The sequence below is a fragment of the Cydia strobilella genome, chromosome 20 (genome assembly GCF_947568885.1).
Source record: "Cydia strobilella chromosome 20, ilCydStro3.1, whole genome shotgun sequence".
NCBI lineage: Eukaryota > Metazoa > Arthropoda > Insecta > Lepidoptera > Tortricidae > Cydia > Cydia strobilella.
Window position 1 is genome coordinate 10,593,725 of NC_086060.1, and position 26,897 is coordinate 10,620,621.

At 41.9% G+C, this 26,897-nt stretch overlaps 1 protein-coding gene across 1 annotated transcript in view; it reads left to right on the forward strand.

The window, feature by feature from the left end:
* Positions 1-26,897, forward strand: part of LOC134750692 (MICOS complex subunit Mic60) — a 35,971-nt gene that overhangs the window by 2,421 nt on the left and 6,653 nt on the right. The window contains exons 2-17 of the mRNA XM_063685928.1: positions 368-546; positions 647-803; positions 1,302-1,392; positions 2,515-2,586; positions 4,124-4,293; positions 5,651-5,777; positions 7,025-7,188; positions 7,934-8,059; positions 13,422-13,494; positions 14,104-14,192; positions 15,218-15,328; positions 15,535-15,652; positions 20,819-20,953; positions 23,925-24,028; positions 24,298-24,399; positions 26,737-26,822. Coding sequence (XP_063541998.1) covers positions 368-546; positions 647-803; positions 1,302-1,392; positions 2,515-2,586; positions 4,124-4,293; positions 5,651-5,777; positions 7,025-7,188; positions 7,934-8,059; positions 13,422-13,494; positions 14,104-14,192; positions 15,218-15,328; positions 15,535-15,652; positions 20,819-20,953; positions 23,925-24,028; positions 24,298-24,399; positions 26,737-26,822 — 1,904 coding nt within the window. The remainder of the gene's footprint in view (positions 1-367; positions 547-646; positions 804-1,301; positions 1,393-2,514; positions 2,587-4,123; positions 4,294-5,650; positions 5,778-7,024; positions 7,189-7,933; positions 8,060-13,421; positions 13,495-14,103; positions 14,193-15,217; positions 15,329-15,534; positions 15,653-20,818; positions 20,954-23,924; positions 24,029-24,297; positions 24,400-26,736; positions 26,823-26,897) is intronic.

Below are 26,897 nucleotides of genomic sequence, written 5' to 3' on the forward strand. Positions count from 1 at the left end.
CCGGCCAAGTGCGAGTCGGATGCGTTTGGATTTCAACTGTCTAGCTATCACCGTTCATGAGATACAGCTTGGTGACAGACAGACGGACAGCAGAGTCTTAGTAATAGGGTCCCGTTTTTACCCTTTGGTTATGGAATCCTAAAAATGATCTTGATCCTAAAAATGATTGCTCATAGCAAATATCGATGAAATTTAAATCCTATTCAATTGGAACAGAGTTGCTTTTGTTTTGATTCGTTAAATATTTCAACAACGCAAAATCAACTCTATTTCCTACACTATACGTTCAAATTGCAATGGCAAATTTTGGATTTTTCCTTTGTATGGCCGGGCCTTAGGAGGTTATTTACTTATTGACTAATATCAGGTACGCAAGCAGCTGGACGGCACCTGTGCCGCCCTGGTGCTCACGCGCCAGCGGCGGCCACTGGGCACCAACCCCCCGGAGAACTGCCCAAAGCCGACGACTCCGCCCAAGAGTCGGAAGCTGCTGTATGGCACGCTTGGGGCTGTGCTGCTCACTGGGGGCGCCGTTGTCTATGCCAAGTAGGTTATTCTTAAAGACATGGACACTATAAATAAAATTCATAATGCGATGCAAATAATTTTTGCAGGGCGCTGTATTTAAAGGTTGTTTTCTTTTCAGGAACAGCCCCGAAGCCCGCAACTGGCTGGAAAGCAACATGCCTATAGCAAACGACTTCATCGCACTTGTGTATCAGGAGAACACAACCTATTGGAAGACCGCTGTCAATAAATTCAACAGTGCCAGCACTTCACTCGGCCACTTGATGTTCGGAAAGGTAATGTACCTGAAAACACATTTCACTTAAGAACTGCGACGAATGGCGCAAAATGAAGGAGGCCTACACCCAAAGGGTAGAAAAAGGCTAAAGAGAGAGAGGTTTCCATGTTAAAATAGTCCTATTACGACCATTCTTAAGCTTCCTCAATGACTCCAGATAGTAGGGCATTACTTATTTGAGGCTGATTTTAACGGATTGGAGAGGAGCCAACTAACACCAAGGTGTTTAAAAAAGCTTGCACTTGCTCAATAAGCGCCATTTCCGATGCCCGCCATTTTGAAAATCGAAAAAAATAAAATAAAAAAAATACAAAAGCGATCCAGTGTGTACGGCCGCATCAGAGACGAACATGCTCTTTGGTTTGCTGAGCCAGGGTATTTAGGTATAGTTAGTATAGTAGCTTTGGTTCTAACATACTATACTAATACTATTACTATTATTAGTATAGTATGTTAGAACCAAAGCTTATTTCCTTATTTAATTTCCTTTTCACAGGAGGGCGTGGTCCCGGTAGAGGTCAGAAAGAAGACCAAGGAGGAGTTTGAGGCTGAAGCGAAGATAAATCTCGGACCCAAAAATTATCAATGTGTGTATATCTAACTTATCTTCAACAATGATGAATATGATGATAATCTTAAGAGATATAGAAACATTAAATCATTTTACGGTTTAGACTCACTTGTTTTAGTCACTCGCGCGACATGTTTCGGAGAGCCTAGGTCTCCTTTCTCAAGCACTAATAGTGCGAGCAGCGTTCACGACGACTGTGTATTGCGTACTGCCGCTGCCGCGCGCCGCGTCGCTCGCTGCGCGCGCGCCGAGAAAACCGGTTGGGGGAGGTCTTGCGCTATCGTTGTAGGCGGGCACAGTGGTGTGTTTGGGTTTGGGTCACCTAACACTTGTAGCGCCACACAGCACGAACTCACTATGTCCACTACACTGTCACAACACTCACCGGCATTCTGCTGAGGAATCACAGGCTTCCATGCTGGCGGCACAGCCCAGCCGCTATCCCGATTGAAACAAGTGAGTCTAAACCGTAAAATGATTTAATGTTAGTATGTCTCACAACAGTTTAAATTCGATTATTGCAAACCTTTACGGAGATATAGAAACATTCAGCAAAGTAACAATGTGTTTAGCTAAAACTTGCGCCCTTTAATTTCAAAGCTTTTACATATAAAATACCTGAAATGCTGACGCTTTTTATGTTTTAATAATTTCATCTGTTTTAATCTGACACAAAAAGAGGGGGGTTGTGTGTATCTATTCGTTTTAAATTTTTCTTTGCTAATAGATGGCCCATATGGCCCAATTTGTGTCCATTAAACTAAAGTATTATTCAACTAGGGAACAAATCAAATTATTTTATGAAATATTTTTTGATTTGTGTTTTTTAAGTAGTCACAAAAGAAAAAAGTGACAAAGTCCACCAGTGGCCGAGGCGGGAATCGAACGCGCGTCTTCAGCTTACACGACTAACGTCCTGACCACTAGACCAACCAGCCGATTGGCCGGACTTGGTCACTTTTTTCTTTAATGTTATCTATTTCAGTTTATATTCAACACTGTTTTATCATAAACTGTAATTATATTTAATCGAAAATTAATATGTATGCATGAGATCATAGCGTGGTTGTGTGGTTTTACTCTTATTAATTTACATCAACTTAGTAAAATATCACTTCGTTCATTACTAACTTAACAGTGCCTCCGCCGGCGTTCGAACCGCTGTACATCGAGGAACCGAAAATAGTCCCCCCTGAGGTACACCAGCCAGGTAAGTGTTTACTAAAACTGCATTCATTTTAATGACATTAAGGGTCGGTTGCACCAACTGTTTGTGATCGTTAAAGAGTTCGCTAAATTTCATTGTATGGAAAGTTTTATAGTAAACCGCCGCGGCGCGCCGGTTGACGTTGATCAGTCTGTTAAGTGCGGATGGTGAAACTGGCACTAACTAAACCTAATAATGGTCTTCGGTTACCGCGATAGTTACTCATGAAATAAAACTATGAAAACGACTATATCCCGACGTTTCGAACCCTTTACAGCGTTCGTGGTCAACGGGTGACGGAACGGGCCGTGACGGGGGATGTATTATAAATCCAATATACGCGATAAAATCCGTTTTCATACCTTTATTTCACTAAAAAAATGGGTTCATGATCAGATTAACTGTGTATAATCCTTCATAAAATAAGTCAATGTAAAAAGCAAAATTTGAAGTGAAAATATGTATTCTAGACGATGTATATAATTTTAAAAAAAGCTGTTTGGTAAAAAAAAAATTAGAATTCCCCAATATTCGGCGGTCAATGTTCTGTGTGCTTAAATGTGTCTTCAAGCAAAAGGTACCAGTTTGTCGCTTGCCATAAGGACGCTCTGACAAGTTATTCGTATAAACATACTAGCAAATTTCGACCTTATGGTAAGCGACAATGTGGTACCTTTTACTTGAAAACGTCACAAATTATCTTTTGAGTATATAACTACTTAAGAGGAAGAAAAAAAAATTAACATAATGAAACGTAATAGAAAAGTAAGTGCACACGCTTATATTCCATTGTAGTTAAAGTATGAAAAAAACCCGGCCAAGTGCGAGTCGGACTCGCGCACGAAGGGTACCGTACCATTACGGAAAAAAACAGCAAAAAAATCAAGTTTGTTGTATTGGAGAACCATTTAAATATTTATATTATTCTGTTTTTAGTATTTGTTGTTATAGCGGCAACAGAAATACATCATCTGTGAAAATTTCAACTGTCTAGCTATCACGGTTCATGAGATACAGCCTGGTGACAGACAGACAGACGGACAGCGGAGTCTTAGTAATAGGGTCCCGGTTTTACCCTTTGGGTACGGAACCCTAAAAACGAAGTTGTAGGTATAAACGTTTCACTTTACGAGTGTCACACTCATACCTTATTTGTCATAATAAAGCTAATTACGGTGAGGATCAAATAATGACCGCCAAAGTGGCCAAATATATCGGAAGACATCTTTATTTCTCAAAGGTGTGTTACGATGTAGTTGGTAGACACTTTTCTTTTTAACTCCGACCCAATTGTCGTTTTTAGATTTCCGTACCCAAAGGGTAAAAACGGGACCCTGTTACTAAGACTCCGCTGTTCGTCTGTCTGTCACCAGGCTGTATCACATGAACCGTAATAGCAGTTAAAACTTTCACAGATGATGTATTTCTGTTGCCCGTTTCAACAAATACTAAAAAGTACGGAACCCTCGGTGGGCGAGTCCGACTCGCACTTGTCCGGTTTTTTTCAAATGCGATAACGATATATATTTTTTTCCTCCAGCAACCCTCATCCAAACGGACAAAAGTGACCCACAGGCACCAATGAAGATCGAGATCACCAAAGACCTTGTAGAACTTGAACAAGACATGCACGATAACACCCGTATTGCTGTAGACAACTATAAAGAAGCAGTTAAACACGCCGAGAGATATAACAAGGCGTTGTATAAGGTAAGTTATACTTTATTGCAAAAATATAAGGTCGCAAATCATCAACTCCGTCCAAACCCTCATCCAAACGGGCAAGAGCGACTCACAGTCACCAATGAAGATCGAGATCACCAAAGACCTTGTAGAACTTGAACAAGACATGCACGATAACACTCGTATCGCCGTCGACAACTATAAAGAAGCAGTTAAACACGCTGAGAGATACAACAAGGCTCTCTATAAGGTGAGTTTAAATCTTGTTGCATAGAATATAAGGTCGCAAATCATCAACTTCGTCCAAACCCTCAGTGACCAACAGCCACCAATAAAGATTGAGATCACCAAAGACCTCATAGAACTTGAATAAGACATGCACGATAACACCCGTATCGCCGTCGACAACTATTAAGATGCAGTTAAACACGCTGAGAGATACAACAAGGCTCTCTATAAGGTGAGTTTAAATCTTGTTGCATAGAATAAGGTCGCAAATCATCAACTTCGTCCAAACCCTCAGTGACCAACAGCCACCAATGAAGATCGATATCACCAAAGACCTTGTAGAACTTGAACAAGACATGCACGATAACACTTGTATCGCCGTCGACAACTATAAAGAAGCAGTTAAACACTCTGAGAGATACAACAAGGCGTTGTACAGGGTAAGTGACGCCAACGGCCGCTTTCTATCACCGCACCGCTCGCCATCGGCAGGGTGTTCATCCTCACACCCTAGCACCTAAATGGTCGCGTACTGTGCGGTTTAAGAGGAATTTCCTCCCGCGTACGCTTCGGCTGTGGAATGAGAATGCCGAGGTTTTCCCGAGGGGCTACAGTATAGGGTGCTTCAAAAAAGGAGTGTACAGGTTTTTAAAGGGTCGGCAACGCGCGTGTAATATCTCCGGTGTTGCAGGCGTCCATAGGCTACGGTAACTGCTTACCATCAGGCGGGCCGTATGCTTGATTGCCACCGACGTGGTATATAAAAAAAAAAGTGAACTTTATTGCCATAATATAAGGTCGCAAATTATTAACTTCGTCCAAACCCTCATCCAAACGGGAAAGAGCGACCCACAGCCACCAATAGAGATTGAGATCACCAAGGAGGGATATAACAAGGTATTCTTTGGTATATACTAAAAGTTTAAAAAGCATTTTGCTTCCACATTTCTTATGCGAACTGCCAAGGAGTGGAACGCCCTGCCCGAGTCTGTGTTTCCGCATGAGTACAATTTGGGGCTCTTCAAGGCAAGAGTTAATAGGTATCTCATAGGTAAGCGTGCTCCATCGTAGACCACATCATCACTTACCATCAGGTGGGATCGTGGTCAAACGCCTGCCTATCCATCATAAAAAAAAAAAAATGTTTTTATTACAGATTGTTGAGAGCCCCATCGAGAACTTGGACAACACGCTGTTCAAGAATCTGCAATCAGCCCAGAACGATCTCAAGACAACTGAAACTACGGCTAAGAACGCTTGCGCAAAGGCCCGTTGTGCCATTGGTTAGTGTATGTTTTTAACAAATAATAGAATTGATCATGTTAGCCTTACTTCTCAGTGTAGATATGACGGTTGTTTAAATCGTCTATTGTGTTATGCATCATTCGCACTTAGGTACAGACTTATTTTTACGAGGCTCGCGGTGCTTAAAAAAATTTTGAGCCTTGAGGTTTCGTGGTCACCATAGACATAATATATACAAGTAGTTATAGACATGAAACCGAGCGACCAGGGGTAAGAGAAAAATATTCATGTATTGACAGTTTCATGTATGGCAGGATATTCCTTTTTCTCTTTCACTCTTATAAATTTCGGTATTTCGCCATCGCCTCCTTGCTATGATGCCATAACTCGACTATGAAAAAATGCCCGGTCGGTGATAAAGACAAAGCATGGCACTATTTTCTCTTTCCTCTTATAGGAATCGCAATAAGACTAGCTTTCTCTATCAAAGAGTGTCGGGCCCTTGGTACGAGCTGAAGTCTCTGCAGTCTGCACTGAACCATACCATCTACATTAGCTGTCAAATTCTTAGCACGATTTTGTCTTTGAATTTTCACATCTAAAAAAGCACTGGTGGCCTAGCGGTAAGAGCGTGCGACTTTTAATCCGGAGGTCGCGGGTTCAAACCCCGACTCGTACCAATGAGTTTTTCGGAACTGGTGTACGTCGAGTTCACAAGCCGGCAAGCCGTCGCGATTTAACTATACTCTCGTTTACAATATTGCAACATTGCACAATGTACTATTCATCATCATCATCATAGGCCTTTCAGTCTATTGCAGACTATACAGACAGTGTCAGGTAGGGTGACAACGTTTCACATGGCTGTGTAAGCCAATACGGGAGCGGCAACCACGACCGCAAGACAGGCAGGTGTAGTGTGCCCGTGGCGAACAGTTGTCGCGCTGATGACGCTTGGCACGCTTACTGGCGAGTGTCTTAAACCAAGCGTCATCGTGGATTTTACTACCGTCGGACACCAGTTTGCGCCACTTATCTCTGTCCTCGGCAAGCGTCTCCCAACCAATGTACTATTACTTGTGTTATAATTGAACCATAATTTCACTTTTCTGTAAATAGTGTTCGTTTGTCTGTCATATTTAATTGTCTACTCTCAATTGCCCAAAGGTTGACTGGAAGAGATCCCTTACAGGGATAAGTTCGCCTTTGTACATTGTATACTTTCTGTTTAATTGCATATCTTAACCTGTCTCATGTGCAAGTGTTTACACATACAAATTTACAGAGACCATAGACCGCATGCTCAAAGCCGGCGTGAAGGCGCCCCCAGAAAGCATCGCGTCCACCAAGCGATACCTCAAGCAGTTCCGCGAAGACCTGTCCCGCGTAGAGACTGCCTTCAACCAGGAGAAGGAGAAGGCCTTACTTAGCGACAAATACTGGGAAAAGGTACCACCATACATCGTAATGGCTAAGGGTGGTATTCTCTACAATTTCTTTGTCCTTGCGTTTCGAATTTTGCTTAGTGAGAGAATGAGACGCAATGCACATTGGGCCAAGATATTGGATAGAATACCAACTTAATATAGATTAAAATCAAGAATAGAATATCCATTATATTAGTATTGAAAGTCACTTTATAGAGTAAGGTATTTAAAGCGTAAGGGTATTGGTTTTTATAAAACAGATCATAAGAATTAACCTCATGCATTAAGTTTATATTTGAACGAAATATTTTTTATTCGTGTGTTACCGTTATAATTATCATGTTACAAATGCATTTCCGTTATTAAATTATCATTTAATTGCTTAAATAATAAATAAAGTACAAAAATTTGCCCGCGTAAAGCAAGTGAGAGAAACGCGCGAAACGTCACGTGACGTCACGCGTTCGACAGATTAGTTCACATAAGTGTCTTTAGTAACAAACGTCAGTTGGACCGTCCAACGTGTGACGTCATCACGCTCTGTCGAATTCGCGCCGAAAATTATGAGCGTTTCAATCGCTCAAAAATTTTCAACATTTTAAATATTTTTTAATAAAATAATGTGAAGGTTTACAAAAGTATTTTTTTTCCGGTGTTCAAACGATATAAAATTATGATTATAGTATGAATTTTCTCAAATGATTGTTACGTCTAACACACACACGCAGAAAAGAAAGTGTAAATGACCGTATCCCCGTTGCATGCAGGTGGAGCACGCCCGGCAGACGTACAAGCGCGAGCTGCAGGCGTTGTTCCCCGGCTTGGATCTGAGCGCGCGGAAGTTGGACGTACGCGGAGACACCGATCTGCTTCTCTTGTACACGCTGCGACAGGTCAGTATACACGTATACAGCCAGAACGCAAACTTAACTACTGTTCGATGTACTCCTCAATTAAGCTCTACCGGTGAAGAATGAAGGAACTCCAGGATAGTACTAATCTTCTTTTAATTAACTTAATAACTAATAGTAACTTAAGGCGGTTCCCTGAGCCAGAAGGCGAAAAATCTCCTTATATGATCATGTTTTTCTAAGAGGCGTTGATATTCGTAGACGTGGAAAAAATATATGTAGTTCTTGACTATATTATCTTTAACAACATAGCTTCCGATTCACGAATCATGACACTTCGCTCGATACAATTAATTCCCAAAGTCACCTCTAACTCGGACTTTTAATCCTACTTTACTCGGTTATTTATTATGTGATATTATAAACAAAAAAAGAAGAAAAAACAATCTTAAGGTGGTTCGACTAGGTTACCCAAAGCTTAAACCCCGCTAGATGGCGTCACTTTCGCAAATTTTCAGGTGTAGATGGATTCACACAACAAATGAAATAACATTTTTTCATATTTGTTATCCATAGTTGTCCCTGTACCTGAAAGAAAAATAATATCATGATAGCACAAAATCTCTAATGTTATAGGAAGAAAGATGATGCAACAATATGGATTCTAATAAAGTTATCATTTACTTACCTAGTAATAATTGTGTTTTTCATTCATAGACAAAATTCCATAATTTTCATCCCCAGGAAATGTTTTATTTTACTTTATTGCAGTGAGGATGTCCTGATTTTTTCTGGCTAATGAAGGAAAACATTTTATTTCCAAGAATGCCTCTTCATTTTGCACAATACCTAAAAAAACCTAGAGTTAGTGACACATTGACTATTCGGCAACCAAAACAGTAATAATTACATTATATAGGTATTGTTCACTGCTTATATCTACCATTACGGAAGAAGTGAGAATTATTTTCTAAAAAGATCGGCACGAGAAAATTACAATGTACAATGAAGGAATGAAACTGTACCCATGGTATAGTATCTCTGAAGAGGAGTAATGTACTGCTGATAATAATGCCATCTCTGGGTTATGCTGGACATATATTCCTCAGCCGTGGTGCCCTGCTGAGCTAAAAAGCGGTATCTCAATTGAAGATTGCATGCAAATAAGTACCTTAAATTTGAATCATAACGTTCCATTTCCAGTTCATTCGTTTTTGAGATACCGCCTTTAGCATAAGGAGGGCTGAGTGTGGCTAGATATCATTCTTGTGTGTAGATAGTAGAAAACAAAATATACCAAAACAAATATTTAAGCAGGTAACTTAATCGTATTTAATTAAATCTAGAAGAATATATTTTAATAAAAAATGTTTCGATAGTGTTACTAACCTTACGTTGCAAATGAACTAGGAAACAAAATAAATTTGAAACGTAAAAGTAGTTTTTTTAATATGTAGTGCAAACACCGTACAATGCCAGACTGACGTATTTAGACGAATAAAAAAACCAAATGACGTTTGGTTTGACGGGAAATTTTGAAATTATTTCTAAGTTGTTTTTTAATATAAATTCCGTTTAAACATATTTTTGGTCAGATTTATGTTAAGATATTAACAAACAGCGTTTCTTTATATCACAACCAACCTTGTAAGTTGTGTTGAGTTGTGCTCTTACTCATTCAACCAAACCAACGCAGGCAAGATGAAAAGCAATGCCGGCCGGGCCGCGCCGAATCTGTGTACCTTCTTGTATGTACATCGGTATAAGGGCAAGGTAAGTAAATATTCGAGTTTATAATATATATATACCTCCTGAACATTTATTTATTATTTCATCTTTATCAAAAGCTTTGATAGAGGCTTCGGGTAAAGCATATTTATGAAATGTTGGCGATGGAACATGGAACATTGTAACATTTCAAATAACAGCCGTTGAATTAGCACCATTCTTAGTGCCCGTAAGGCCCGTCATACACGTTGCTCTGATTATCATAATTAAGATACTATTTTCCGTGCCTAGGTCTTAATCTGATAAATCAACTACAACCTGCCAAAATTAGAAAGACATACATCTACTGATAAAATCCAACCACAATACGTTACCTTTGTCGACATTTTACATGAATAATATCCCGATTCACTGATTTCTTGTTACCTAACATTAAATGTGACAATAGCACACCCTTAAAATGCATGCTCAACACTTGTCCTGTTTCGCTGTAAAATAACCTTTTTATACTTTTGATAACATCTTAACTGTTAATATATTTTCAGGTATTAAAAAGCTTTCAGAATAAAATTGCGACACGGCAGGTATCGTGCTTTTCTTCGATAAGTTTTTCGATGTTGTCAATGGCAATTTCAGTGAACCTAAAAAAGGAAAATCTACCTAATCTAATGCGCTGTAACACCCAGATCACCGCACCACAAATTGTGGATAAAAAGCTTGAATGTTCTCAAAACTATGAAATATGCGACAAAAATGGATCTAAATTAAATCAAAAAAAGTTGGATCAAACTATTGAAGCTTTCCAAGTTATTTTGGGATCAAGAAGAAGAAATGAATTAGGTTGCCTCTAATTATTGTTTAAAACATAGTCAGGAAATAAATTGTTACATACTTGCTGTTAAGTTATTTTCACGGAAGTGCGCTTAAAGCGTCGCTGTATTTCGCGTCGTCGTCTTAGTTACTTGGAATGGAACGTATGTAAATAAGTAGGTACTTATAAATAATATATTGTACTTGATTCAACATAAGTTTTCATTTATTTATTCTGAAAAACTGATTTATGTAGTTTTCTAAGCAAATGGAAATTGGTACGACAAAGATTACTACATAAATCAGTTTCCAATATTAAAGTTGTTACATGTAGGTAAAGAACCCATAAGTACGTGTGTGTGTGTGTGTGTGTGTGTACATGTGTGCGTGTTTACTGCATATACAGTCTCATTAGTTGAGAGCAGGACCGCTAGGGGCAGCACTAGTAGAGACGTGAACGTGAAATGTCCGAGAGTTTCTTATCTATTACAGTAATAACATATACTAATCTATGACTGTACCTACCTTACGAAACTTCACCATCATGAATTCCGCTTCAATTGAGTCTGAATTTTTCTGGATTTTCGCGGACCAGAACACCGATGATTTTTGTAACTTGATTTAGACGTTGCTATAATTTTCAATTTATACAAACAAATTGACACAATAAACATGACCCTATGTGTCAGTGTCAACACTGTCAAATAAAAATGCACTAAACATGACGGCTATGGATGGTATAGAAAGGATGCCAATCTCTTATGGCAGAATTGTTGCAAAAGTGACCGCTTTCAGCTTTAAATAATAGTTCCTAATCTCTCCGGTGGCGCTAGTTAGGCTCTGGGACATGAGTATAACATGAACCATATAAGGCAACAAATAACCCGACCAAATTACGTAGGTTATTTTTGGTAGTATTTCGGTGTATGGTGGCGCCGCCTAATTACTGTTTTTTGATGGACACTTTTCATACATAGAGATTTGGCTCCTTTATATAGTCTCCATGATGACGGCACTGCAAATCCTGCCAGGTCGGCCAGGCAACGTCGCCAACGTCATAGAGTGGCAACGCCGCACGCAACGTATTTGTACACGACATTTGTGACACACACATACGTAAAATTGATGAAAAAAATACGTTGATTTATGTATGATTTCTGTATGAAACAAAGTTTTTCTATTAATTTAGCGCAAACGAATATTCGAAAGTAGATAAATGAGCAAATATTTGTGTAGTAATAGTGTGTAGTGCCTTAATTAAAGCAGATTGAATTTTGTATGAAAATCGAACCACCTTAACATAAATAGTAATTTCATAGCTTTAGAATTTCGATATTGTAAGGTAACGTTTTCAAAATAAATAAAAACCGACAAAATTCGATCAAAATTGACACTTGGCGCGTATGTTCTTTCCCGTTCTTTCTTGCGAAATTTGACAAAGACAGCGGCAAACCGATGGAACGGCCATAAGTAACGTTTAGGTACTCGATAAATCTATATAAAATAATTGATATGTGTAGCCGCTTCGGCTGTACGGTGCAGTCTAAATGTAGGTACGCGGAACGGGGAGCCGTGTGACGTATGTGTGTGACGTCATGTGTCGTCAACCGGTCTTCGCTGGTACTTAATGTTGCGCCAACAACTACACAACAACAAACAAGACACATGCAAACTGGATGTTCCGTCTATGCAACTTCGTTGATGGCTCAGTTTCATTGGTCGATAGGGGCCCGCGTGCGGGGTGCGGAAGAGTTCCAACACGCTTGGCATAGGGCCCGCATTCGGGGAACTGTTTTCATTGGTCGATATGGCCCGCATGCGGGGTGCGGGTGATTTCTAAAAGAAAGAAAGAAAGAAAGAAAATACATTTATTTAACGCCACAACAGATTACATATATGAAAAAAGGAAACATACAGACAAAAAACATTGGACGCTAAAATAGGACCCCACGCGCTGGTTAAACGCATGCCATTATGAGTTTCACTAGTCGTTATACCGCGGGGGGGGGGGGGGGGGGGGGAGTCACCAGCTTGCTGTATATCGTCCGAACTATCGACTTATGAGTTTAACTAATTATTATCACGCGACCGAGTTATCGACCAATGAAACTGAGCCATGAGGCGTGAAATATAATTTTAGATAGCCACGTTGGAATTGCAGCCTTTTTCTACAGGGATTCTATTGATAGTATTTTTGTTTGACATGCAAATGAGATGTACATTTATCAATAAATCATCTGAAATCTGAGTAGGTTCGCGTTCTATTATCTTAAACTATAGCGGCTTGAAAGGTTTATAAAAGCTTTCCCATTCCGTTGTATTTTACATCGTCATTTTAATAAATTAAAATTGCATTTGTCTTGTCAATTTTTACTTTTCGGGACTAATAACATAAACAATTACAATGACAACATAAATAATTTAAATAAAGAAACAAAGTGAAAATGCATGTTTCGCTTTCAAAATATGGGGCATTTTCTATGAAAAGGGACCTTATTAGAGTTTTGAATGATTCACGGTTAGTTTCACTAGATTTATATTGACCGGCATATAGACCGTGATTACCTTTTGTATTATTTGTGAGCTCCCGATATTTCGACGCAGTTACATGCATCATGTTCACGGGTGACGGTTGAATCTAGGGACCTTATTGTCGATGGCGCTTACGCCGCACAGCGTCTCGCGGCATTGTATTTATATCGGAGCATCGTTAACAATGGCGTAAGCGCCGTCGAAAATAAGGTCCCTTTTTATAGAAAACACCACATATTGGCTAAAAACGCAAGAGACAACTAATGGACTGTTTATGACATTTTTAAACTTTATCTGTATTGAATTTGAGTTCAAAATCAAAGCTTCTTTTCAGGTGGCGTATCTTCAAAATGAAATCGCCGAATTGCACACAGTCAGAGAGCTCAAAATGAACCGAGCTATTGAATGTAAGTATACTAGAGTATTATTATAATAACGGTTCTCAAAAACTTAACGCTAAAAATCGTTTAATAATGTGGCAATATTACCACAATTTATTTTACAAAGATTTAGAATAATTAATATTAGGGGTCATCTTACACAGATTAACTTAGCCCCAAACTAAGCAAAGCTTTTACTATGGGCGCTAGGCGACGATATACATACGTTTATAGATCAAATAAATACATACTTATATACATAGAAAACACCCATGACTCAGGAACAAATATTTGTGTTCATCCACAGAATATATAATAGTACTAGGTACAGAAGATTCACTCCCTAACAAAACTCGACTACTACGCGCAAGGCGGCGCAAGCGCGTGCAGGCGTCCGTTCCATAGCGGTGTGCGGCAATTACTATGGCGAAACCTCAAAATTGAGGCGGCCGCAGGTACTTGTAGCGATGCGACGAAATCACGCCGCGAAGACACGCCTGGTTCGTCACACAAATAAATGCCCTTAATTTTCGGGATTCTAACCCAGGACCATCAGCTTCACAGGCATGGTCACTACCCACTAGGCCAGACCGGTTGGCAAATTTCTTATTATTAATGACTTTTACTTTTGAACAGGTCACGACGAGAAAAAGCTGATCGAGGCTAAAGTGGAGGACATGATTAAGAAGGAACAATTAGAGAAGGACAAGGAATTCAATAAAAAGGTATATGATAATATTAATCAAGGTAGCATTTATGCGTCATTACGACGTCAGCGACGTCATTATGACGTAATAATGCCATCATTATTACGTCCTTATGACGTCGCTGGCGTCACTTTGCTACCTGGGAATCCATATCCCTAGTTTTTGGTCGGAGGTTTGGTTGGAGGCACATTTGAATTTTGAATAATATCTTAAAAAGAGAAAATATTACCATTCTACTAATATTTTCACACCATTCAATACAATGGTTTCGCAGTGTCGCTTGTCCTTTTATCAGATGGACTTAACCTGACGCAAAATTCTAAACAATCAATCAATCAATCAATGTTTTTATTTATTAAACATAGAGGTACATAGGTGTTACAATAATTACTTAGAAACCTCGGCTCGGCTCGGACAACAAGGACAACAAGGCTCGGAACCGGTTTAAAAAATAGCGGGAAATACCGGTTTATTTCGGTTTTACTCCGAACTTTCATAAGAACGCGAACGTTTTAAGATCGTTATTGTAACTTAAATAAACCGGTTTATTTGACGAGCGACGAGACGGCCGGCCGGCCTGGCTGTGTCCCGCGTGAACATATATACACACCGACATAGGAAGAAACCGGTTTATATTGTTCTAAACCGGTTAACCTGACGAGAACTTTATGGAAAAGTTCTCTTAAAAACCGGTTTAAAATAAAGGTTTCATGAAAATAAGAGCAAAAAAGTATCTTTACGCGCGATTGAAGTAAAACTTGTTTGACGATGACGTTTATTGCTATGTTGGCACTTTGACGTGTGTCCTATTGTGCGTGTGTCACTAGTGTCACTACCGAGCGTTACTTCCGTCAGAAAAAAAATCTGAGTTACCCTCTACTCCCTCTAGTCGCGCCTAAAGAAATTTTACTTCAAAAAACTATATTCATTCTTTTCTTTTGGGTGCTAGTACTAGTGTAACACAAAGATAGTATGACTCTCTGTGTCTATGTTTGAAATGAGACAATCCTGTGACAAACTATAATTTAACTTGTGTACGTTAGATCCTAGAGGTGCACGCGGAGGCGGCGCGGCAGATGAAGGAACAGCTCAAGAAACAATACGAGGTTCAACAGGACGTCATGCAAGCTGCCCTCGCCAGGAAGGAACAAGAGGTACAGTTCATTATTATCCTTTGATATATAACTCCGTATAAGATAAATAAAGTCAAAGAAAAAAACGTGCCTCCGAAAATCAAGAATTTATGTTCGAAAAGATGGCGCCATACCTTTGGCCTATTTCAGTAAGCGATCCGATTTATTTTTTCATAGACTACATCTCTTTTGCGATCAATATGGTTGAATTGTTTTTTTTTTTTCAGGTCATATCCAAATTCGGCCGCCAAGTATCCGAACAAGTGGAAAAGGAACGAGTAATTTTCAAGCGTGAGCTGGCCGCCATGGCTGGTAAACTTCAGGCTATCGAGCAGACATTGAAACGTGAGTACAATATCATCATCATATCGGCCTTTTATCGCCCAAAGCATAGGCCTCTTTTAGTACGCCATTTGAGGATGTCCCGAGCTAACCTTATCTAGAAGTGAGTAAGTTAACTGATGATAATCGTAAATTCAGTCGTCAAGTGTCCGAACAAGTGGAAAAGGAACGAGTTATTTTCAAACGTGAGCTGGCCGCCATGGCTGGTAAACTGCAGGTCATCGAGCAGACATTGAAACGTGATTACTGTCATCATAGAGTAACTTATACTAGAGCGGTACTGTCATAGTAAATTTTGTAACCCCAGTAAATTCACTGCCATCTGTCGACACACTTTAAAACTAAAAATGAAGATTTATAAAAATACGATAGAATGTATTTAAATATAGATAAATGATTTTTTTTATTTGCATTAATTTTTTTTTTTTTTTTATTATTTATTAAGAAACAAACAGTCTTATAAAACAGATGAGTATTTAAAGTAACATTTTTCTGGCAATAGACCTATAGTTTCCTATATGTAAACGACTATTAATAAAAACTTATTACTAAGTACAAATGACAAACAATACATGCATATTGTACATATAGTCCGACAAGAAATTGCAGAAAATTAATAAGATGGCAATAATTTAGTACGGAGTTTTTTTTTTTTTTGTTTAATTTTATTTAATTTCTACCACTTCATGCCGCACCACATGTGTGACGAGATATATGATGAAATCTTAATTTTACAATCGGGTATTTTTATTTCAAAGACGAATAAGCTAATTTCTTAAACAATCTCAATGAGCTGCTAAATATGTCCACGTTTTGGCACTTTTCATTGTACAACCTACATGTGCGTTTAATGTATGAGTGCTGCGCATGTTTAGTTCTGCTGCTTTTGATGCTAAATAACATTTTATTGCGACAACTACGTTCTGTTCTGCGGGGTACGCGTAAATCTATATTTTGCAAAAGTTCAGGGGCATCTACTAAATTATTGAAAATTTTGAATAAGAAAATTAAATCGGTACAGGAGCGTCTTAAGGAAAGAGATTCAAGATTGTATCTGGCTAAGGAGGTGGCGTAACTTTTGTAATTTCTACCTGTTCGGAATTCAAGAGCCTTTATGAATATTTTTTGTAATCTTTCTATTCTGTTTCTGTGTACATCATGACAGGGGTTCCATACTACAGAAGCAAATTCTAAGCGACTTCTGACATAGCTATTATAAAGTAATTTATACGTCAGGGGTCTTCGAAAGGGTTTTGCAACGCGAAGAATAAAGCCTAACTGTTTATATGCTTTATTTAGGATATTATCGATATGAAGATTAAAGGTTAATTTTGTATCCATTATTACACCCAGATCGCGTATACTATCCCTCCGAGTTAAAGTGCCTCCGCATAACGTATAATTGTGTAATATGGGCTGTTTTTTTCGTGTAAATGTGATTACGGAACATTGTCATTATTTAAAAAGAGATTATTTTGAGCGCAGTAATCCTCAAACCTTTTCAGATCGTCTTGCAAATCAAAACAGTCAGTGTGCGTTTTAATAACTCGGTATATTTTGGTATCATCTGCATAAAGAAGGGTTCTAGAGTTGGACAAACACTCCGTAATATCATTTATGTACAGGATGAATAACAACGGTCCCAAATGCGATCCCTGTGGGACGCCAGACGTGGTCTGTTTGAAGACAGATGAAAAACCTCCCAGTACTACAGCTTGTAATCTATTCTCCACGTATGATTTAACCCACCGGAAAAGGTCACCATGCATACCAAGGTTCCATAGTTTTAACAAGAGCGTATTATAAGAAATTTTATCAAACGCCTTTGCGAAATCTGTATACACTGCATCGACCTGATATTTATTGTCCATGGCATGACGTATAAACTCGCTAAAAGACAAAAGATTACTTTCGACGCTTCGACCTTTGTAGAACCCATGCTGGTTTGGATTGATATGCCGACGAACGGCATAAGAAAGCTGATCGGTTACAATTTTTTCTAAGATTTTGCCAAATTGACACAATTTAGAAATAGGTCTATAATTTTCGATATTCTGACTGATATTACCCTTGGGTATCGGTGTTATCCAAGCTGTTTTCCAGATTTGTGGCAAGTGTCCTTTATTAATAGATTGCCTGAAAATCCAAGTGATAGGAAATACTAATGTGTCCGCGCATTTGCTTATTAATAGTGGGTGTATTCTATTAGGACCAGCGCCCTTGTTTACATTTACTAACTTTAAATATTTAAGAACTAACTCGTATGTTAAATTAATTGTATTAATGTTAAAAACCGGTTTTAATGGGGGTTCTAGACAATCGACATCCAGAGACGGTAAGGAAGATATTTCAAATACAGATTGAAAATGATCGCTGAACAAGTTACAAATACTTTCCCCGTCCGAAACTGAGACACCTTTGTAATACATAGTCTGTGGTATACCTTTATTTGAAATAGTAGACTTCACAAAATTCCAGAAAAACTTGGAAGAATATTCGATTCTATTTTCGCTAAATTCGATGTACTTTTTATAACAATCTTTTTCAACTGCATCAGCTCTTTTTCTTAATATTTTAAACGTTTCGTAATCTAAAGGATTTCTAAAACATTTCCATAGTTTATGAAATTTTCTTTTTTCTTTTAATATTTTCTTTAGGGGTCTACTATGCCATACCGGAGTTGCGCGCGAAGTGTTTGAAGGAAGACGGGGTACATGTTTATCCATTAAATTATATAATAAGCTGTAAAATTTTGTTACACAAGCGTCCACATTTAAACCCTTAAAGAATGCATTCCAATCTGTATTTGACAAATCATTATTCATATCATCAAAATTCGCTAAGTGAAACTTGTAAACAAGGGATTCGGCAGGCTTCATTGGTCGTGTGTAATTAAGCTTTAAATTTAAATACAATGCTCTGTGATGTATATCTTCCGGGGTTAAAGGAAACTCACATCTACTCACTTCACAGGTGGTGCTACTAAATACCAGGTCAAGTATTCGGTTATTTGTGTTAGCAATATTGTTAAATTGATTAAGGCTACTAAGCGCCATAAAATCGCATAATGATTGTACTAAAACATTGCTAGAAGGATTCAGTGATAATTGACATAAGTCTAGATTAGTCCACTCAGCCTGAGAAATATTAAAGTCCCCAGTGATAAAAAATAAATCGGATGATCAAATATGACTTGAGAAGTTAGGTCGAAAAATGATAAAACAGTGTCTTTGTGATTTGCACCGGGCGGGATATACACGCAACCTATATTTAAATATTTACTGTGCGATTTGTTATGACAAAGAATGGGAAGCGATATCCATAGGCATTCGGAGTGCGCGGGGGAGGGGCAGGGCCAGTTCCGCTGCACCGGCATTAACTCTCGTTTCACCGCCATGGCCACTCCACCGCCGCGCGCCGCGCCGCTGTCCTCCTCTGACCGGTCGCACCTGTATACTATGTATCGATCATCAAAATATTCCCTGTCGTAAAAATTACAAGTCAACCAACTTTCGGTTATACATATGAAATCGTAATCTGCAAGGGCCACTTGCGAGAAAAAACTTTGTGATTTAGTTCGAAGACCCCTTACGTTTTGATAGTAACCTCTGAATAACTTACTAGCCATTATCATGGAGTAATGTATTTATTTGCAATGGTATAAGCGTATATTTTATGTTTTGAGGCAATATTGTGAAGTAGTTGCTTTTGGAATTAACTTGGGAATAAGCTAAAAGTATAAGATAAGTGTAATAACAACAATGGTTTTTATTTGAACGTATTATGTGTGTGATACAGAAAAAGTCTGCAGTTTTATAATAGAACAAAAAATGCACTAGCAGCAAAAAAACACTGATATCATTTAGACATTTAAACGCGCATGCACATCGATTAGTGATAGATATATACGTAAACATGTAGCCATAGTAGGTTGCGATTGTATTTAGATCGGTTCGGTAAATACAAACAAAAGTTACGTAATGCATACAGACAGGTGATAGTGAAAGTGACAAAAGATAACAGAGGCACTTAACGTGTAGTATACATGATCCTAAAAAATATATAAGTAGTCACTTTAATTTAGTAAGGTCCGCATCATTGTTTATTCCTATTATCTTGGATGTGTCGCTTTTTCGCATAAGAATCTTGCAATCACGGGTCCATAGAAACGCATAATTGAGCTCGGCTTTCTTTTGTCTGGCGTTCTTTAAAAGCAACTTGTTTTCCGGTGTGAGGTGGTCACTAATAAAAATGGCTCGAGCCGGTCCGTCCAGGCCGATGTCCGCGGTGGTGAGGCCACGGCGAGCGCGCGCGGCTGCCAGCAGCTTGTCCTTTCATGATTTTGACCCATGATCTTTCACTGATATGCGTTAAAATTGTTAAATAACAAACGAAACCGTCAACGCCTTCTGTACGACTGTAGGCCAAAACTAGTAGCGCCCTCTGAACGAGAATCAAATTTTCTTGATTTTCGAGGCACGTTTTTTCCTTAGACTGTATCCATCTATTACGGAGTTATATCTATCTTTGCTGTCATTAATAAACAGCTGTTATTACTATGTTCAGTTCAAGGCTCGGAACCGGTTTTTTCTTCATACAAAAAATACCGGTATTATTACGTTCCATTTCATTCTCTGGTTTATTATTTCATTTTTATTGGGACAATCTAATAATACCAAGTTATTACCTAAGATCAGGATTCAGTCCTACGTAAAGAGCATAAATAATTAAAAATATTGGGCTATATCGGGAATTGAAAAAAACCGGTTCCGAGCCTCGGTACAGTTGGCATCAAATAGATACCAGTTAAACGGTAAAATATGCAGCAGTCGGCGAGCCGAGAAATGTTTTAAATTTTAAATAATATACTAGGAGTTGGAAAGGGTTAAGTGGCAGGCGGGGCACATTTATTTATTTTTTATTTATTTATTTAAGAAACAAACAGTTTTCTATAGTTATACATAACACTGGAAATTTTCTTAAAGCTAGACTTACAGTTTCCTTAATGAAAATATTTTAACATCATGTTTAATAAAGTTTCTTCAGAGTAAAACAGAGCTATTTGTGCAAACAAGAACAAAAACAATAACAACAATAATGAAAAAAAAAAAACACACATTGTAGGACTCGGAAAGAATATAATTTAAATAAAGTGTTTTCGTTTCATAGAGCGCGCGAAAGCCGAAGCGGAAGCGCGTCGCTCCCAGTCTCTCTGGGCGGCCGCCGAGGCGCTGCTGGCCGCCACGCGCCGCCCCGCCGCGCAGGTGTCGGTGGACAAGGAGCTGCAAGCGCTGGAGAAGGCTGGTAAGCTACAGTATACTATAGTGTTCCCAGTCTCTCTGGGCGGCCGCCGAGGCGCTGCTGGCCGCCACGCGCCGCCCCGCCGCGCAGGTGTCGGTGGACAAGGAGCTGCAAGCGCTGGAGAAGGCTGGTAAGCTACAGTATACTATAGTGTTCCCAGTCTCTCTGGGCGGCCGCCGAGGCGCTGCTGGCCGCCACGCGCCGCCCCGCCGCGCAGGTGTCGGTGGACAAGGAGCTGCAAGCGCTGGAGAAGGCTGGTAAGCTACAGTATACTATAGTGTTCCCAGTCTCTCTGGGCGGCCGCCGAGGCGCTGCTGGCCGCCACGCGCCGCCCCGCCGCGCAGGTGTCGGTGGACAAGGAGCTGCAAGCGCTGGAGAAGGCTGGTAAGCTACAGTATACTATAGTGTTCCCAGTCTCTCTGGGCGGCCGCCGAGGCGCTGCTGGCCGCCACGCGCCGCCCCGCCGCGCAGGTGTCGGTGGACAAGGAGCTGCAAGCGCTGGAGAAGGCTGGTAAGCTACAGTATACTATAGTGTTCCCAGTCTCTCTGGGCGGCCGCCGAGGCGCTGCTGGCCGCCACGCGCCGCCCCGCCGCGCAGGTGTCGGTGGACAAGGAGCTGCAAGCGCTGGAGAAGGCTGGTAAGCTACAGTATACTATAGTGTTCCCAGTCTCTCTGGGCGGCCGCCGAGGCGCTGCTGGCCGCCACGCGCCGCCCCGCCGCGCAGGTGTCGGTGGACAAGGAGCTGCAAGCGCTGGAGAAGGCTGGTAAGCTACAGTATACTATAGTGTTCCCAGTCTCTCTGGGCGGCCGCCGAGGCGCTGCTGGCCGCCACGCGCCGCCCCGCCGCGCAGGTGTCGGTGGACAAGGAGCTGCAAGCGCTGGAGAAGGCTGGTAAGCTACAGTATACTATAGTGTTCCCAGTCTCTCTGGGCGGCCGCCGAGGCGCTGCTGGCCGCCACGCGCCGCCCCGCCGCGCAGGTGTCGGTGGACAAGGAGCTGCAAGCGCTGGAGAAGGCTGGTAAGCTACAGTATACTATAGTGTTCCCAGTCTCTCTGGGCGGCCGCCGAGGCGCTGCTGGCCGCCACGCGCCGCCCCGCCGCGCAGGTGTCGGTGGACAAGGAGCTGCAAGCGCTGGAGAAGGCTGGTAAGCTACAGTATACTATAGTGTTCCCAGTCTCTCTGGGCGGCCGCCGAGGCGCTGCTGGCCGCCACGCGCCGCCCCGCCGCGCAGGTGTCGGTGGACAAGGAGCTGCAAGCGCTGGAGAAGGCTGGTAAGCTACAGTATACTATAGTGTTCCCAGTCTCTCTGGGCGGCCGCCGAGGCGCTGCTGGCCGCCACGCGCCGCCCCGCCGCGCAGGTGTCGGTGGACAAGGAGCTGCAAGCGCTGGAGAAGGCTGGTAAGCTACAGTATACTATAGTGTTCCCAGTCTCTCTGGGCGGCCGCCGAGGCGCTGCTGGCCGCCACGCGCCGCCCCGCCGCGCAGGTGTCGGTGGACAAGGAGCTGCAAGCGCTGGAGAAGGCTGGTAAGCTACAGTATACTATAGTGTTCCCAGTCTCTCTGGGCGGCCGCCGAGGCGCTGCTGGCCGCCACGCGCCGCCCCGCCGCGCAGGTGTCGGTGGACAAGGAGCTGCAAGCGCTGGAGAAGGCTGGTAAGCTACAGTATACTATAGTGTTCCCAGTCTCTCTGGGCGGCCGCCGAGGCGCTGCTGGCCGCCACGCGCCGCCCCGCCGCGCAGGTGTCGGTGGACAAGGAGCTGCAAGCGCTGGAGAAGGCTGGTAAGCTACAGTATACTATAGTGTTCCCAGTCTCTCTGGGCGGCCGCCGAGGCGCTGCTGGCCGCCACGCGCCGGCCCGCCGCGCAGGTGTCGGTGGACAAGGAGCTGCAAGCGCTGGAGAAGGCTGGTAAGCTACAGTATACTATAATGTTCCCAGTCTCTCTGGGCGGCCGCCGAGGCGCTGCTGGCCGCCACGCGCCGCCCCGCCGCGCAGGTGTCGGTGGACAAGGAGCTGCAAGCGCTGGAGAAGGCTGGTAAGCTACAGTATACTATAATGTTCCCAGTCTCTCTGGGCGGCCGCCGAGGCGCTGCTGGCCGCCACGCGCCGCCCCGCCGCGCAGGTGTCGGTGGACAAGGAGCTGCAAGCGCTGGAGAAGGCTGGTAAGCTACAGTATACTATAGTGTTCCCAGTCTCTCTGGGCGGCCGCCGAGGCGCTGCTGGCCGCCACGCGCCGCCCCGCCGCGCAGGTGTCGGTGGACAAGGAGCTGCAAGCGCTGGAGAAGGCTGGTAAGCTACAGTATACTATAGTGTTCCCAGTCTCTCTGGGCGGCCGCCGAGGCGCTGCTGGCCGCCACGCGCCGCCCCGCCGCGCAGGTGTCGGTGGACAAGGAGCTGCAAGCGCTGGAGAAGGCTGGTAAGCTACAGTATACTATAGTGTTCCCAGTCTCTCTGGGCGGCCGCCGAGGCGCTGCTGGCCGCCACGCGCCGCCCCGCCGCGCAGGTGTCGGTGGACAAGGAGCTGCAAGCGCTGGAGAAGGCTGGTAAGCTACAATATATGTTCTTCTCTTTCTCTCTCTCTCTCGAGATCTCGACCATAACTGCATATGTATAGTATGAATTTTCTCAGATGATTTTTTCGGGCTCGGGCCCTAATCTTCGATTCCCGGGCGAGACAAGCGAATTAAAAAAATCTTTGAATGCAGTTTTTTTTTTTTCAATTTAAGAATGTTGTCTTTTGAAGTAAAATGAGCTAACTTTAAGGTTTTAAGGTACTTTCCCTCCAGGGCCCAATTTTTTTTTCCAGACTGTATATTATGCTAATTCAGTTATCCCTTTGAACGCTACGCCTATCATGTGCCCATCATCGCGAAATTTGTTCGAATACACGAAGATTGGTCGTTGGCGGTCAAAAGATTAACCTTTTGGCGAATTTCAGCCCAACACCGCTTTCTACGATATAATTTCGTTACAGGTAAAAACGATAAGCTGGTCGAGACCGTGCTGAAAGGCATACCGAAGGACGCGCGCAACAAGGGCATTATCACGGAAAAGACATTGCGGGATAGGTTTGACCTGGTGAGGCAACCATTTTGAAAAACTTCCAAAAACTAAATATCCACATAAATATATTGAACCTGCTCACCAAATTTCACGAGAATCAGTATAGAAATGCGATCTGTAGAAGAGAACAGCCGTGGAGAGACGCTTCGTTCGTACTTCGCGCTTTTAATTTTTTTTTTGTTTTTTGAAAAATAATTTGAGGGTTTTGTTATATTTAGTTTGTTTAGTTGATTGTTTTCCTAGATTACATCATTTTACGTAGAAAAAAATCATGTGTTTATTAGATGGAGCAGAACGCAGTGAAAGTGGCTCTCGTCGGAAGAAATGGTGCTTCTCTACCTATCTACTTTCTCTCGTGGCTGCAGTCCAAACTACTCTTCCCTAAGGTAATTACTTACAACCAAGGTTTGGAACCGGTTTAAAAATACCGGTTTATTTCTGTTTTCGCAAGAAAGCGAACGTTTTAAGAACTTTATTGTAACCTAGATAAACCGGTTTAATTGACGAGCGATTTAACGCCCGGCCGGCGGTGGTGTGCCGCGTAAATACGCTACCGACATGGGCAGAAACCGGTTTTTATTGTTCTTAACCGGTTAATCTGAAAGAACTTTATGGAAACGTTCCCCTAAAAACCAGTTTAAAGATAACGGTTTTACGAGCGAAACCGAAATTGAAAGGTTTTGCGCCGAGTACATGATAACGGTTTGGAAATTTAACCGGTTTCCGAGCCTTGCTTACAACATTAGCGCCAATATATGTGTTGCAAAGATATAAGGAGTGTTGCAAACGATAAGGTCTCATTTACCTTTGTCTTACTTCAATATATTATTTATTCTGTGATCGTCGTTGTATGTAAAATTGTTTTAACGGCTTCTTCTAGCCCAGTCGGTAGTGTACCCTACGGAGCAGGAGGTCCCGGGTTCGAATCCCGGTAAGGGCATTTTTTGTGTGTTCATCACGAACATTTGTTCCTGAGTTATGAATGAATGAATGAAATCATTTATTTCGTGTAACCGTGACACATACATTCTGTTAGTAAAAAAGCTGTTTCAAGAGGGTTAGTATACCTAAGCCTAATAACAATTATACCTATACCTAAACCTACACACTTAACCTACAAGTTACCACTGTATGGAGCCCATTGGGGAATGTAGCCCCGCACAGTGTAACATTAGCGGACAATCCGGCTTATCCGCTATCATCCTTAAGATGATGTTGGGACTGTCCCGCACCCGGCGCACCAGGGATGCGGCGCGCCTGCGCAAGGTCGTCTGAAAACAATCAACGCGCGCCTCCGCAAACATTCCTGATGCGCTACAGAAGCGAGGCAGTCCCACAATCACCCGGAACGCGTTATTATATTGGACACGGAGAGCCCCATAGGCCCGCTGCGAATGCTGAACCCAAAGGTTGCAGGTATACAGGGAAGCACAGAACGCTCTAAACAGAGTCACCCGAACCCCCCTGGAACACCCCGCAAACCTTCGAGCTATCATATTTGCACGCACCGATAAGGCCCTCCGCTCCCGTTCGATGTCCATGTCGTCTTTGAGGTCGGCCGCAACCACATGGCCTAAATATTTAAATTGGGTTACCCGGTCCATAGTACTGTCGTTTAGCGCAATTGCGGGGAACTCTGAATATTTGTTGCGGTCGCACTCAAAGACGACATACTGGCTTTTTTTTACATTATATTTCAGACCGTGACTGGCAGCATAAGCCTCGCACACATTGAGCAGCCTTCGTATACCACAGACTGAGGCGCTCAGAAGCACCATGTCGTCCGCGTAACTTATGTTGTTAACACACACTCCGTCTATATGACACCCGACATGGATGCTGCTGAGCGTCTCAATCAGTTCGTTAATATACAACTTGAAGAGCGTTGGTGAACTCAAACCTCCCTGTCTCACCCCACACTCCAACCTGTATTCATCAGACAGTACATTTGCCCATCTAACGCCGTTGACCTGATTTCCATACCAGTACCTGAACATACGTACCGTTTCCGGTGGTATACCGGTTTTCATCAGTTTTTTCCATAGTATATTGTAGGAAACCAGGTCAAAAGCCCTAGATAGATCCAGGAAACAGGCAATAACTGGGGTCTTACTCCTAGTGTAATATTTGATAGTGTGCTTCAGACACAGTATTGCGGATTCTGTAGACAGACGGGGTCGGAAACCAAATTGGTTGTCATGCAGTTTAACACATTCATTTAGCTGTGAATTAAGCACACTATCAAATATTTTGGCCATAATTGTTGCTAATGATATCGGCCTGTAGTTATTACGGTCGGCCAAGTCCCCAGTTTTATTCTTAACCACGGGTACTACAATTGTCCGCATCATATCAAGGATCAAATAGGAATGTCTAATACACAAGGTAAAGAACATAGCCAAAACCCTGGAAATGTGAGGACCTGCGTTCTGGAGGTGCTCAATGCTGAGCCCATCATGTCCCGAATGTCATGTTATGAATGTATATCGTCGCCTAGTGTCTATAGTACAAGCTTTGCTTAGTCTGGGCCTAGGTCGATCTATGTAAAATTGTCCCCAACTATCTATAATATTTGTGCCATGGTCAACCAAAAGGGTACTTATTGTCGCTTGGCAGTAAGGCGCTATTTCCATATAGCTTCAATTAGAAATCAACCTTATCGACAAGCGACAATGTGGTACCTTTTGGTTGAAAACGTCACATTTTATTATTTATTATTGCAGCTAGCTGAAATACCGCAAGACGAATTAGACAACCTACCTACAGACTTCTCGCAGTTAGACACCTTCGATATCATCCAGAGGGCAAGGTAAGTTTATCAATAATGCTCTTTTTTAGGGTTCCGTACCTAAAGGGTAAAAACGGGACCCTATTACTAAGACTC